Source organism: Ammospiza nelsoni, chromosome 23 (genome assembly GCF_027579445.1).
Source record: "Ammospiza nelsoni isolate bAmmNel1 chromosome 23, bAmmNel1.pri, whole genome shotgun sequence".
In the NCBI taxonomy this organism is placed as follows: Eukaryota; Metazoa; Chordata; class Aves; order Passeriformes; family Passerellidae; genus Ammospiza; species Ammospiza nelsoni.
Window position 1 is genome coordinate 3,152,647 of NC_080655.1, and position 14,367 is coordinate 3,167,013.

General features: G+C 50.0%; 1 protein-coding gene across 8 annotated transcripts in view; it reads left to right on the forward strand.

Annotated features, from left to right (window-relative positions):
* NFASC (neurofascin) overlaps nt 1-14,367 on the forward strand; it is an 82,328-nt gene that overhangs the window by 19,663 nt on the left and 48,298 nt on the right. For 5 of the 8 annotated variants that reach the window (XR_009419902.1, XM_059487758.1, XM_059487759.1 and 2 more), the window contains exons 3-10: nt 200-305; nt 510-706; nt 1,474-1,596; nt 2,413-2,583; nt 8,005-8,055; nt 12,242-12,353; nt 12,990-13,174; nt 13,733-13,864. Coding sequence is in view for 7 of the 8 variants with exons in the window: in XM_059487758.1 (XP_059343741.1) it covers nt 200-305; nt 510-706; nt 1,474-1,596; nt 2,413-2,583; nt 8,005-8,055; nt 12,242-12,353; nt 12,990-13,174; nt 13,733-13,864 (1,077 nt within the window). In the remaining variant the exon portion in view is untranslated. The remainder of the gene's footprint in view (nt 1-199; nt 306-509; nt 707-1,473; nt 1,597-2,412; nt 2,584-8,004; nt 8,056-12,241; nt 12,354-12,989; nt 13,175-13,732; nt 13,865-14,367) is intronic. The other 3 variants (XM_059487765.1, XM_059487760.1, XM_059487764.1) reach the window with 1 other exon arrangement.

The window sequence follows — 14,367 nt, forward strand, 5'->3', positions numbered from 1 at the left end:
TGAGGATTTTTGGTAGCTAAAGGACACTGTGATGCTCCAAGAGGTGATGAATTCAGGGAATTCACAGGAATTTCCTCAGGATTCAACCTCCAAATCACACACCCTGCTGGGGGAAGGAGATGAGATCCCAGCAGGAACAGCTGTGGGATGGCACTGAGGGATCTCCCCCGGTTCCTCACGGATTTCCCTTTCCTCGCAGTGCCGCAGCCCCCCACCATCACCAAGCAATCCATCAAGGATTACATCGTGGATCCCAGGGATAACATCTTCATCGAATGCGAAGCCAAAGGCAACCCCGTTCCCATGTGAGTGCATTCCCAGCGCTCATCCCGCTGTCCCTTGTCACTCCAGAACCTCTCCCACCCTCCCTGCCCAGCCCATCCCGCTGTCCCTCACCACTCCAGAGCCGCTCTCACCCTCCCTCCAAATCCATTCCACTGCTGCCCCACCACAGGTAGGGACCTACCTGGGGACATGGTTCCAAACCCAGCTTTTCCTTGCCGTTCCAGCTTCTCCTGGACGCGGAATGGGAAGTTCTTCAACGTGGCCAAGGATCCCAAGGTGTCCATGAGGAGGAGATCGGGGACTTTGGTCATTGATTTCCACAGTGGGGGCCGGCCCGATGACTATGAGGGCGAGTACCAGTGCTTCGCCAGGAACGACTACGGCACGGCCCTTTCCAGCAAAATCCATCTCCAGGTTTCCAGTGAGTGATTCCAGGGAAGCAGAGCAGGGCCATGGGAGGTTTGGGGGGAATGTCCAGCGCTCAAATGGCTCCAGGTGTGTCCAGGTGTTTCCAGGAGACAGGGAAGAAATGGGGTTGTGGTTGGGAATGGCTCAGGGTGGAAGGGATTTGAGGAATGTGTGGAATTGAGGATAGGGATTTAAGGGTATGGATTTCAGGGATGGATTTGGGGGCATGGAATTGAGGATATGAATTTAGGGGTATGGATTTCAGGGATGGATTTCAGGGGTATGGATTTGAGGGCAGAGAATTGAGGATATGAATTCAAGGGTGCAGATTCCAGGGATGGATTTGAGGGTATGGATTTGGGGGGTTTGGATTCAGGGGTATGGATTTCAGGGATGGATTTGAGGGTGTGGAACTGAAGATACGAATTTAAGGGTATGGATTCCACGGATGGATTTGATGGATGAATTTAAAGGGATGGATTTCAGGGTATGGATTTGAATATAGTCTTGAGGACATGGATTTGAGGGGATGGAATTGAGGATATGAATTCAAGGGTATGGATTCCATGGATGTATTTGAGGGTATGGATTTGGGGGGTTTGGATTTACAGGTATGGATTTGAGGGATGGATTTGGGGGCACAGATTTCAGGGGATGAATTCCAGGGAGTTTTGCACACACCCAGGAGAATTTTGCTCTGAAACCAGGCCGGATCCAGCGGGAATCACTCCTGAGGAATCCTTTCCTCTTTTCCTCGCTTTCCTTTTCTTCCCGTGGCAGAATCTCCACTGTGGCCCAAGGAAAAGGTGGATGTGATCGAGGTGGACGAGGGGGCCCCGCTGAGCCTGCAGTGCAATCCCCCACCCGGCCTCCCCGAGCCTGTCATCTTCTGGATGAGCAGCTGTGAGTTGGGAGCACCTTTTCCACCTGGAACTCTGGGAATGGTGGCTCCATTACCTGTGGGATTTAAAATAACCATGGGTGGGGTTGTTGCTGATAGTTTGGGGTTGGTTCTATCAGTCTGGGGTTACTCCTGTTAGTTTAGGGCTGGTCCTGGTAGTTTAGAGTTGTTTCTGCTAGTTTAGGGTAATTTCTATTAGTTTAGGGCATTTTCTGCTACTTTAGCACTGGTCCTGATAGGACCAGGGTAATTTCTGCTTGATTGGGGTTGTTTCTGCTAGTTTAGGATCGTGGCTGATAGCTCAGGGTCATTGCTGGTAGTTTAGGGTAATTACTGCTAATTAAGGGCACTTTCTGCTAGTTTGGGGTTGTTGCTGGTGGTTTAGGGTTTTTTTCTGCTAACTTACGACACTTTCTGCTAGGTTGGGGTCCTGGCTGCTAGCTTAGGGTCATTGCTGGTAGTTTAGGGTAATTGCTGCTAATTAAAGGCACTTTCTGCTAATTTAGGGTTGTTATTATAATTTAGAGTTTTTCTCTGCTAACTTAGGACACTTCCTGCTAATTTAGGGTCGTTATTGTAATTTAGGGTCGTTACTGTAATTTAGGGTTTTTTTTTCTGCTAACTTTCTTGTAGTTTAGGGTCATAACCACTAATTTAGGGCACTTCCCGTTACTTTAGGGCAGCTTCTGTTAGTTTAGAGCCCTTCCTCCTGCTTCGGGCTCACCATCCCTACTCTCCACCTCACATGCCCCATTCCTTCGCCATTCCCGTTCTCCGTAAATCCCGCCTGGCCCTGAATTCCCTCCACTTTCCCGCAGCCATGGAGCCGATCCCGCAGGACAAGCGCGTGTCCCAAGGCCACAACGGGGACCTTTACTTCTCCAATGTGCTGGCGCAGGACGCGCTGACCGACTACAGCTGCAACGCCCGCTTCCACTTCACCCACACCATCCAGCAGAAGAACCCCTACACCCTCAAGGTCAAAACCAGTAAGTGGCTCACTGGGTGACCAGTTTGGGCTCCATGCAAAGGGGTTTTCTGGCCGGGAATCCAGTAACGGAAGAGCGACTCCCGTGGTTTGGTTTGGGTGGGGTGAGGATGGGTTTGGGTGGTTTTGGGGTGGATGGGGAGGGAGGGGTTGTAGCTTCCTTGTTTTAGAGGTGGTTTGGTGTAGGAATCGCCAATTTTGTGTGTTTGGGGTAAAACTGGGAGTGTTTTGCAGATGTGGCATTCCCAATGTCTCCAGGCAAATGCAGGAATTGCCAATACCGTGTGTTTGGGCTAAAACAGGGGAGTGTTTTACCCCAAACTGTCTCCAGGAAAATGCAGGAATTGCCGATTCTGTGCATTTTGGGTAAAACTGGGAGTGTTTTGACAGAGATGTGGCATTCCCACTGTCTCCAGGGAAGCGTAAAATATCCAGAGGTAGCTTGAAGCAGGACTCACCAAATCCCGATGTTGAGATAAAACCGGGAGTGTTTCAGCACAGTTGGGCATTCCCACCACCTGCAGGAAAATGCAGGGATCACCAGTTCCATGTGTTTGGGGTAAACTGGAGAATGTTTCGCAAATGGGGCATTCCCACATTCCCACCACCTCCAGGGAAATCTTTGGTGCAGGAATCGCCAGTTCTGTGTGTTTGGGATAAAACAGGGAGTGTTTCAGCCAATATGGAGCGTTCCCATCATCTTCAGAGAAATGCAGGGATCACCAGTTCTGTGTGTTTGGGATAAATTGCAGAGTTTTGACACATCTGGAGCATTCCTATGTCTCCAGAGAAATGTAAAATATCCAGAGGTGATTTAGGGCAGGAATTGCCAATTCCGTGTGTTTGGGATAAACTGGAGAATGTTTCTGTATCATCAGGGAAATTCATCTCCAGGGAAGTGCAAAATGTCCAGAGGTAGCTTGGAGCAGGAATCTCCAATTCCACATCTTTGGGGTAAAACTGGGAGTGTTGCCACATTCCCACCAGGTTCAGGGAAATGTAAAATGTCCAGGGATATTTTGGGAAGGTGGAGTTGGCCATGGCTTGCTCCAGGGGATTGGAGGTGGAAAAACGAGTGTGGAATGTGGCTGTGGATATTCTGGGCCTCTTTTGCTCCAGGAAGTGCCTCCAGGAGGGTGGGGGCCTCTGGAATCTGGTGGGAACCTCTGAAATCCACTGTGACATTCGGGATGGGCGTCCCCAGGTGTCCCCACCGAGCACCGATGAGGGGACACCAGGGGCTTTCTCCAGAGCCTTTACATTGGTTCCACGCTATTCCAGGGCATATTTTCCTCCAGGAATGAGAATTCCTGAAGGAAAAGGAATTCCTGGTTCACTGGGGTGACTCTGGAAGAGGGAATGGGGGCAGTTTGAGGGACACAACGACCTTGAGCTGTCACAGGGTCTCAAGGTGACAAAATCCTCCATGAACATTGACCATCAGTGGGCAGGAGCTCCCACCCATTCCCAGCATTCCCAGGAAAATCCAACTGGGAGTTGCTGGCGGGTTTTTGGGAAGCACCAAGCGCTCCTGAGTGCTGGTGGGAGGAATTTAATTTGATTTCCCGGCAGCTTGAATGAACAGGAATGTGATGAGAGGGACCTGGGAGTGACGAGTTTTCCACCTTGGTGTAGCAGCTCCTCCTCGGTGCAAAGCTGGAGTAGGGAATCAGGGATTTAAATCTTTCCAACAGGTTCTTTCCCAGAATGTGGGCAGCTCATTCATTCCAGATATAATTTGTAAATTTTGGATATTATTTGTGAATTCCAAATATTTGTCTCTTTGAAGAGCTGGGCAAAGAAGGTCCTGGTATTTATTTTTGGGAAAAATCCCAGCAAACAAAGATCTGTGGGGTTTGGAGCCTCCGAGGGCTCCACCCTGGTGATTTATCCAGCTCTGGAAGTGACCTGGATGAAATCCTGGTGAATTTTCATGGATTTGAGCTCCCCTCAGGTGCCCCCACATCCCTTCACTCCCAGACCTTGGAAAATCAAATCCTTTTCTTCCAGTTTTCCTTTGGATAAAACTGTTGTAGGATCAGAGGCAAATTCTACCCCAGGAATCTCCTAGATTCCTTAAAAAATTTTTAACTGAGGCTTTAATTTCCAATTTAAAAAATTCTTTATCCATAAAGCGTTGGAAGGGGACAAGGTTGGATTTGTCCCAAGCTCTTGGATCATCTCAGCCTTAATTCTTGAGTTTCGGTCCTTCAAAGGGATTTTACAGCAGGTTGTCCTCTAAAAAAATTTATTATTATTATTATTATTATTATTATTATTATTATTATTATTATTATTATTATTATTATTATTATTATTATTATTATGTTACAGTAGCTTGTGCTTTTAAAACCTAATAATAATAATTAAAATAACAGTTATTATTATTATTATTATTTCATCTCCTCCTTGCCTTCCTACATCATTGTCCAGCTGTGTCCATCCCATGGGAAAAAGCAGCTGGAATATGGAATTTTTGTAGTCAAAAAACAGACAAAAAAACCCCATTTTCCCCTCCAAATTGCTCTGATTTTTGGGTTTTCCCAAAGATTCCAAAGAGTAAAACATTCCAAGGAAATATTTGCTCTACAATTCCCACACTTTTAGTTCTTCCCACCCCTTGGAGAGGGAAATCAGCCCCTTTTCCTGCTGCTCCTCCTGTGTTTGTCCTGGAAGGTGCCGCGCTCCGAGTGCTTTTGGATCCCTGCTCCGGCCTCTCCCATGCTTGCTGATTTCTGGGTCCTTGCCGATTTCTGGGATTTCTGGTGTTCCTTGCCCTGTCCTGTCCTTGCTGATTTTTGGGAATTCTTGTGTTCTCCACCCTCTCCCACGCTCGCTGATTTCTGGGAATTCTCATGTTCCCTGCCCTGTCCTGTCCTTGTCAATTTTTGGGAATTCCCCATGTCTCCATCCTGCCTGTTTTTTGGGAATTCTCCACGTCCCCCACCCTGGGGTTTTTTTGGGATGTCACCATGTCCCCTACCCTGTCCCATCTTGCTGGTTTTTGGGATGTCCCTATGTCCCTAATCCTGGCTGGTTTTTTGGGAATTCCCCATGTCACCATCCTGTCTGTTTTTTGGGATGTCCCAGTGTTCCCCACCCTGTCCCATTCTGGCTGTTTTTTGGGAATTCCCCATGAGTCCATGCTGGCTGCTTTTTTGGGATGTCCCCCATCCTGGCTGTTTTTTGGGCATTTCCATGTCCCCGTCCTTGTGGTTTTTGGGATGTCCCCATGTCCCCTGTCCTGGCCATTTTTTGGGAATTCCCCATGTCCCCATCCTGGCTGTTTTTTAGGCATTTCCACGTCTCCTGTCCTTGCTGGTTTTTCTGAATTCCTCATGTCCCCCATCCTGGCTATTTTTTGGGATGTCCCCGTGTCCCTCATCCTGGCTGTTTTTGGGGAATTCCTGTGTCCCTCACCCTGGCTGGTTTTTGGTATGTCCCCATGTCCCCCATCCTGGCTGTTTTTTGGGCATTTCCATGTCCCCGTCCTTATGGTTTTTGGGATGTCCCCATGTCCCCTGTCCTGGCCATTTTTTGGGAATTCCCCATGTCCCCATCCTGGCTGTTTCTTGGGATGTCCCACTGTTCCCCACCCTGTCCCATCCTTGCTGGGTTTTTTTGGGAATTCCCCATGTATCCATCCTGGCTGTTTTTTCAAATGTCACCATGTCCCCCATCCTGGCTGTTTTTAGGGAATTTCCTGTGTCCCTCACTCTGGCTGTTTTTTGGGATGTCCCCATGTCTCCCATTCTGGCTGTTTTTTGGGTTGTCCCCATCCTGGCTGTTTTTTAGGAATTCCCATGTCCCCTTCCTTGCTGGTTTTTGAGATGTCCCTGTGTCTCTCTATCCTGGCTGTTTTTTGGGATGTCCCCATGTCCCCATCCTGGCTGTTTTTTAGGCATTTCCACGTCTCCTGTCCTTGCTGGTTTTTCTGAATTCCTCATGTCCCCCATCCTGGCTATTTTTTGGGATGTCCCCGTGTCCCTCATCCTGGCTGTTTTTGGGGAATTCCTGTGTCCCTCACCCTGGCTGGTTTTTGGTATGTCCCCATGTCCCCCACCCTGGCTGTTTTTTGGGCATTTCCATGTCCCCCATCCTGGCTGTTTTTTGGGCATTTCCATGTCCCCGTCCTTATGGTTTTTGGGATGTCCCCATGTCCCCTGTCCTGGCCATTTTTTGGGAATTCCCCATGTCCCCATCCTGGCTGTTTCTTGGGATGTCCCACTGTTCCCCACCCTGTCCCATCCTTGCTGGTTTTTTTGGGAATTCCCCATGTATCCATCCTGGCTGTTTTTTCAAATGTCACCATGTCCCCCATCCTGGCTTTTTTTAGGGAATTTCCTGTGTCCCTCACCCTGGCTGTTTTTTGGGATGTCCCCATGTCTCCCATTCTGGCTGTTTTTTGGGTTGTCCCCATCCTGGCTGTTTTTTAGGAATTCCCATGTCCCCTTCCCTGCTGGTTTTTGAGATGTCCCTGTGTCTCTCTATCCTGGCTGTTTTTTGGGATGTCCCCGTGTCCCCCATCCTGGCTGTTTTTTAGGCATTTCCACGTCTCCTGTCCTTGCTGGTTTTTCTGAATTCCTCATGTCCCCCATCCTGGCTATTTTTTGGGATGTCCCTGTGTTCCTCATCCTGGCTGTTTTTTGGGATGTCCCTCACCCTGGCTGTTTTTTGGGATGTCCCCGTGTCCCTCATCCTGGCTGTTTTTGGGGAATTCCTGTGTCCCTCACCCTGGCTGGTTTTTGGGATGTCCCCATGTCCCCCACCCTGGCTGTTTTTTGGGCATTTCCATGTCTCCGTCCTTGTGGTTTTTGGGATGTCCCCATGTCCCCTGTCCTGGCCATTTTTTGGGAATTCCCCATGTCCCCATCCTGGCTGTTTCTTGGGATGTCCCACTGTTCCCCACCCTGTCCCACCCTTGCTGTTTTTTTTTGGGAATTCCCCATGTATCCATCCTGGCTGTTTTTTCAAATGTCATCATGTCCCCCATCCTGGCTGTTTTTTGGGATGTCCCTCACCCTGGCTGTTTTTTGGGATGTCCCTGTGTCTCCCATCCTGGCTGTTTTTTAGGAATTCCCATGTCCCCTTCCTTGCTGGTTTTTGAGGTCTCCCTGTGTCTCTCTATCCTGGCTGTTTTTTGGGATGTCCCTCACCCTGGCTGTTTTTTGGGATGTCCCCGTGTCCCTCATCCTGGCTGTTTTTGGGGAATTCCTGTGTCCCTCACCCTGGCTGTTTTTTGGTATGTCCCCATGTCCCCCACCCTGGCTGTTTTTTGGGAATTCCCGTGTCCCTCACCCTGGCTGTTTTTTGGGATGTCCCCATGTCCCCCACCCTGGCTGTTTTTTGGGAATTCCCGTGTCCCCTTCCCGCGCTGTCCCCGCCTCCCCGGCGCTGCTCACGGTGTTTTGTTCAATTGCAGAGAAGTCCCATAACGAAACGTCCTTAGGAAATTCCCCCGCCATGTACCGCGGTGAGTCCACGCTGGCTTTGGGAGTCCCGGCTTAACCCAGTCCCGCCTAACCCCACTGACCCCATTCCCTGCCCGTGTCCTTCTGCTGTTGCCATGTCCCCATCGTGGCCTCAGCTTTGCCAAAATTTATCAGCATAAATCCACCCAAGCGACCACAAAACACCACAAATTTCCCCATTTCTGCTGAGCGGGGTTTAAGTGAGTTAAGCCCAGCTTGGGAGGTTTGGGGTTTGTAGGGTCTGCCCCATGTGGCTGAGCTGAGTTTGGTCTGCTCAGGATTTAAATGTCAGATCCTCATCCCTCTTTTCTGCGTCTCCAGAAGAACATTTCCATCAGGAATATTCCTGGGATTTCCAGCTGAACTCAGGCAGGGATTAAAATAGGGAAGAAAAAGAGGAATATTTGGGTTTTCCTGAAATCTGGGTGATTCCTGTGCAGAGAGGTTGGACATGAGCTGCATGCTTCCACAGCTTCCTGCCCTTTGTTGGGACAGGAAATTCCCTCTGGATTCTGTGCCTGGTGGGAGAATCCCATCCCAAATTCCTAAATCTGGGCATGGAATTCCCTCCAGATTCTGCATCTGTTGGGAGAATCCCATCCCAAAAAAATTTGGGCAGGGAATTCCCTCTGAGTTCTGTGCATGTTGGGAGAAGCTCATCCCAAAATCCTAAATATGGTTAGGGAATTCCCTCCGGATTCTATGCCTGGTGGGAGAATCCCATCCCAAATTCCTAAATCTGGGCAGGGAATTCCCTCTGGATTCTGCCCCTTGTGGGAGAAGCTCATCCCAAAATCCTAAATGGTGCTTCAGGCACGAAAACCCCAGGGTGGCTGCCCTGGGAATGGGTTGGAATTGTCAGGGATGTGTTGGGATGACAAGGGCAGCTGTGAGGGATTTCAGGGAGTGGGAGACGGCGCACATTTGGAAATCCTGGGAATGTCACCACCTCTCCAAAGCCCCCACAGATTCCAACTGCTCCCAGATCCCAGATAGGATTCACTTCCTGCCCTTCCTGCTGTTTTTGGGGCCAGGGTTGTGTGGGGTCAGCTCTGGGAATGTCCCTTGTTGTCCCCACCGTGTCCTGGAGTGAAATCCCTGTGGAGCCAGAGCTTCCTCAGGGCCTGGCACAGCCCAGAGCACAATTCCCATCCCACAGGGACTTTTGGGGACAAAGAGGGCGTTGCCAGCTAGGAGAGCTGGAGAAGAGCAGGATGTGCCAGGCCAGGGCATGGAAAAGGGAATTGGGATCCTGGCATCGGGAGCAGGGTGGTTTGGAGGGAGCTGAGGAGCCGGGAAAGGCTCAGCAGCAGAATTGGCCTGGGAGGAAATGCTGGAATGGGCTGAAATATTTGGAAAAATGGCTGGGAAAAGGGATTGGCAGCAAAACCAGCTCTGGTGGGAGTGGCATCAACCACCTGGAAGGGAGATAGGACAAGGACAAAGAGAATTCCAGTGAAGAGCTTTCCTGGGCTTCCGGATTTCCCACTGGATATCTTTGTTAGGGAAAAGGGGTCTTGAGAGTGGCTCCATCAGGAAAATGGGATTTTATCCACACAATCCCATTCTGTCCCTCATTTCATGGCTGCACAGGTGAAACTTCCTGCTCTTTGTGTTGTAACATTCCCTGGAAAACTTCCTGGCCCCAGAGGATTCAGATCCCCCTCTCCCACCCCTGTGCAGACCTGGACTCCAACCCAGGCCTTAATTAACTCAATAATTAATGATCTGGGGGTAACAATTCTTCCCCTCAGTCATTTTCCTGTGGCTGCCCTAGTGCTCCTCCTGGAATGACCTGGCTGGGAATTCTGGAGCTTTGGGATGCGAATCCCAAGGATTTGGGGTGCTGGGGGGATCTGGGGCTCTTGGCTGTTCTTCCTTGGGGTGCAGATCCCCGTGATCCTGGCTCAGCTCCAGAGGAAGTTGGAAAAGGGGTCTGGAAGGCTGGGAATCCCATTCCCAGGATGTTCCTGAGCTTGGGAATGTGGGGTCTGCTGGTGGGGATGTGAGCACGAGAGATTTGTGGGACACTTGTCCCAAATTCCTCTGCAGGGCCAGGATAACCACAGGAAGTGTCACCCACCCCTTGTCCCCAGGACTTGGAGTGATGATTCCCAGAATTCTGTGGACAATTATCAGGGAAAAACAATCCAAAAGGATAAATGGAGCATTTCATTTCCCAGCAGAATTTCCCACTTTTTTACCCTTTTCAATGGAATTAAAACCTTGTTTTGTTCCTTTTCCTTTCTTTTTTTTTTTTTTGGCAAACCTGAGGCTGTTTGAGCCTGTGCTGGGGCTGAGCAGCTGGGATGTGTTGGGATGAGCACATCCTTGGAAAACAGAGCTGATGGAGGAATTTTAGAGGGGAAAGGGGCAGCTCTGGGATGGGAATCAGATGTTTCTGGGAAGATCCCAATTCACAGCAAAGTTTGGGAGCAGAGTCAATTTTTAAGCTGAAATAAACAGCCCCGAAAAAAAAACAAAAAAAAGGATTTGTTTTTCCAGCTTGGATCCCTCCAGAGGGATGAGGGAAACCTTGACATTTCCAGCTGGAACTTCCACATGCTCAGAACCTTAGGTTCTGAGGGAATTTCTGGCTGCTCCCTGTTAGAAACAGCAAAAGATTTATTATTTATTAATTATTATTTATTATTTATTAATAGTGCTGTGCTGAGGCAAAAATCAGGGTTTTTTCCATGCTGTCCTTAGGTTCATTAAAGCCAGGAGTGTACTAATTAATCCCCCTGATTTTTAATTGCCGTCATTAACACAGGCTTGTAAAATCCAGCTTGCTCCGCTTAGCGCTTCCAGTTATCCCACAGGATCCAGAGTGGGAATAAATCCTGATCAAAGCCAATCTTGGCTGATAAAATAATTAATTCCCATTTTCTGATTTGGCGGGAGAAGCTCCCGGTTGTGGTGGAGGTTTGGGAGCTCTGCCCCGGGATGGGTCGAGCTGATTTCACCAGGAATGGGACTAAACCAGGAGCAGGGATGCAGACAGATCTGGAGAAGTTGGATTTTTGGGGTAAAGTTGGGATTTTCCTGCCCTGGTAATCCATTAATCCATAATTGACTAACCGGGAGCGCACGCGGAGCCCGTGGGAGCGGCGGGATGTGGACATGGAGCCAATTCCAAACATTCCATGGATGAATCCTGGGGTTGGGTTTTCCTTCCCTAAGGTGGGAATTTCAGGAAGAGCCCCCATCCTCACTCCCCTCCTCCTTCCCCTGACACAGCTCTGGAAGTTTCCCAAAATTCCCAAAATCCTCCCTCTCACTGAGCCAAGGAAATTTTGGTCTGTCCCCATGGATCACTCCAGGATTTTTTGTGTCCCTGTTCTGATCCCATCCCATCCCATCCCTTTCCTAATCCCATAATTTCCATCCCTGCTATTGCTGCTTTCCCGCCCATCTCATCTGTTTTGTCCTCACTGATCCAGATCTAGGTCAATCATTCCACTCCTTAATGGAATTTTTTCCATGAATAATTAATTTTTTCCCTCTGCACAGAAGCCTTCACTGTGTGGATCCATAGGGAATTGTCTCGTGTCTTCCCTTTGTGTTTTTTCCCATTAAACTTCCCTGTCCAGCCCTAAATGGGTCATTTTGGTGGCTGAGCTGTCCCTTTCCAAGGGGAACCATCCTTCCAGGCCTCCAGGAAAGCTGGAAAACCTCCTTGATGCTGCTGGAGCCTTGGGAATGCTCTGCATCCTGGAGAATTCTGTGGAAAAGCAGCTCTGGGTCTGAATAAACCCTTTCTGTGCCCCTTTTTCCTCCTGTCCTTCGTTATATGTTACATCCATCAATATTCCCCAATTCCATCTGATTCCAGCCCATTTTCCAGAGGCAGGGAAGGGCAGGAAAAGCAGGAACTGATGGAATGGGGACCATCCCCAGCGCTCAGTCCCCTCTGCTGCTCCTTCTCTCCCCTGCCTCCCAAACTTCCTCTCTCTCCCCTTCTTTTTCCCAATACCAAATTCACTTGGAGCTCTCCTTCCCTTTCCAGGCACATTCCTGGGTGAGTTCAGGCCGGGGAGGTGACGCCTTCCATGAATTCCTGAAGACTTTTAAAAGACCTGTGTTCTGTTTTCTTTTTTCTTTTTTCTTTTTTCTTTTTTTTTTTTTTTTTTTTTTTGTTTTATTTTTGGTTTTGTTTCGTTTTTCCTTCTCTCCCACTGATTCCAGCCCGAGGGATCTCAGAAACCACTCCCAGCTTCATGTATCCCTATGGAACTTCCAGCAGCCAGATGGTGCTCCGAGGGGTGGATCTCCTGCTGGAATGCATCGCCTCCGGAGTGTATGTACCATGGAGAGGGTGATTCCCAGCAATTCCCAGCAGGATCAGCACAAGGAATCACCCCTGGATTGGGAAAAAGGAATCATCCCCTCCTTTTAGCTGCTAACAATGCTCCCATAACCTGCTCGATGAGCAAACGGAAATGCTGAGGTTTCCAGGTGTCTTCAGATCCTTGTCCAAGGATAATTCCTCACTGGTTTGCCCTAAAATTTGGGAATTTCCTGTGAGTTCCTCGCCACACTGTGGGGGAGGACATTTGTGTCCCCCAGAATTGTCCTGGGCTCATGGTCCTGCCCACACCATCACACTATGGTCAGGGATGGGCTTTGAGGTTCCTTCCACCCCAAACCATTCCAGAATTCCACGATCCTGCATTCCCAGGAGGATCAGGAGGAGAACACCTTTCCTGACCTGCTGGAAATGCTCAGGGCCGTGGTTTAGGGGTGATGGTGGGAAGGAGGGTGATGGAAAGGGTGATGGGAATAAGGGTGGCCCACCAGTTAGATCAGACCTTCCCCCTGGCTTTTGGTGGTTCCCAGGATGGGAATTTCACTGTTATTTAGGAATCATAACTCTTTACTTGGGAGTCATTCCCTGGCCTTTGGAAAAGCTCTGATCTGCCCCCCCTCTCCTCAGACCAGCGCCGGACATCATGTGGTACAAGAAAGGCGGGGAGCTCCCGGTGGGTAAAACCAAGCTGGAGAACTTCAACAAGGCCCTGCGCATCTCCAACGTGTCCGAGGAGGACTCCGGGGAATATTTCTGCCTGGCCTCCAACAAGATGGGCAGCATCCGCCACACCATCTCCGTGAGAGTGAAGGGTACGTCACCTTTACCTTCCCTCTTCGGGTCCCGGCCGCCTGGAGCCAGGAGGGGACGTTCATGGAATGCTGGGAGGGACAGCGAGGGCTTTCCCTGGGGATGGGTCCATGTTCTTCAGGGAATCATGGAATGGGTTGGGTTGGAAGGACGTCAGAGATCGCCCAGTTCCGGGACACGTTCCATGGTCCCATGTTTCTCCAAGCGCCATCCAACCTGGCCTTGGGCACTTCCAGGGATGGAGCAGCCACAGCTTCTGTGGGAATTCCATCCCAGCCCATCCTCACCCTGATTCCATCCCAATAACCCATCTAAATCTTCCCTTTTTTGAATTAAATCTTGTCCAAATGGCCCCAAAAGCAGGAGGGGATGGGAACCCTCTGACAGGAATGATGGTGGGTTTGTGTGGCAGAGGAGAGGAAAGGGGTCTCTCCTCCTTCACCGAATCCTGGGAAACCCACTCAGTTTTTCCATCACCTTCCTCCCCCAGGGAGTGTTGGAGGGGGGAACTCGGGGTGGTGCTGCTGTCCCTGTGTCACTGGGGCGGGACTGTTTTCCAGCTGCTCCCTACTGGCTGGATGAGCCGGAGAACCTGATCCTGGCCCCCGGTGAGGATGGCAGGCTTGTGTGCCGGGCCAATGGCAACCCCAAACCGTCCATCCAGTGGCTGGTGAATGGAGAGCCCATCGAATGTGAGTGCGGGAGAGACTGGGCCTCCTTCTCCAAAATCCCTGCCAAAATCCCAGCCCAAAATCCCAGCCAAGGGTATCCTGGCTGAGCACTAGCCAGAGTGGCTTCCTCCTCCAAAATCTCAGCCAAAATCCCACCAAATTCCCAGCAAAAATCACACAAAAATCCCAGCCAAGGATCTCATGGCTGAGCATGAGCCAGAGTTGCCTCCTTTTCCAAAATTCCAGCCCAAGTCCCAGTCAAAGATCTCCTGGCTGAGCATGAGCCAGAGTTGCCTCCTTTTCCAAAATTCCAGCCCAAGTCCCAGTCAATGATCTCCTGGCTGAGCACGAGCCAGAGCTGCTGGTGGGGTCCAACACCCACGTGAACCCCCAGCTCGTCTGGGATGGTCCCAGTTCACCCAGTGGCTCCCAGTTGTGTCTGTGGAGCTCACACACCATCACCGGTTTGAACTGGGCTGAACTGGGAGGACGCTCCATGACATTATGGGGTGGATTTTCATTTG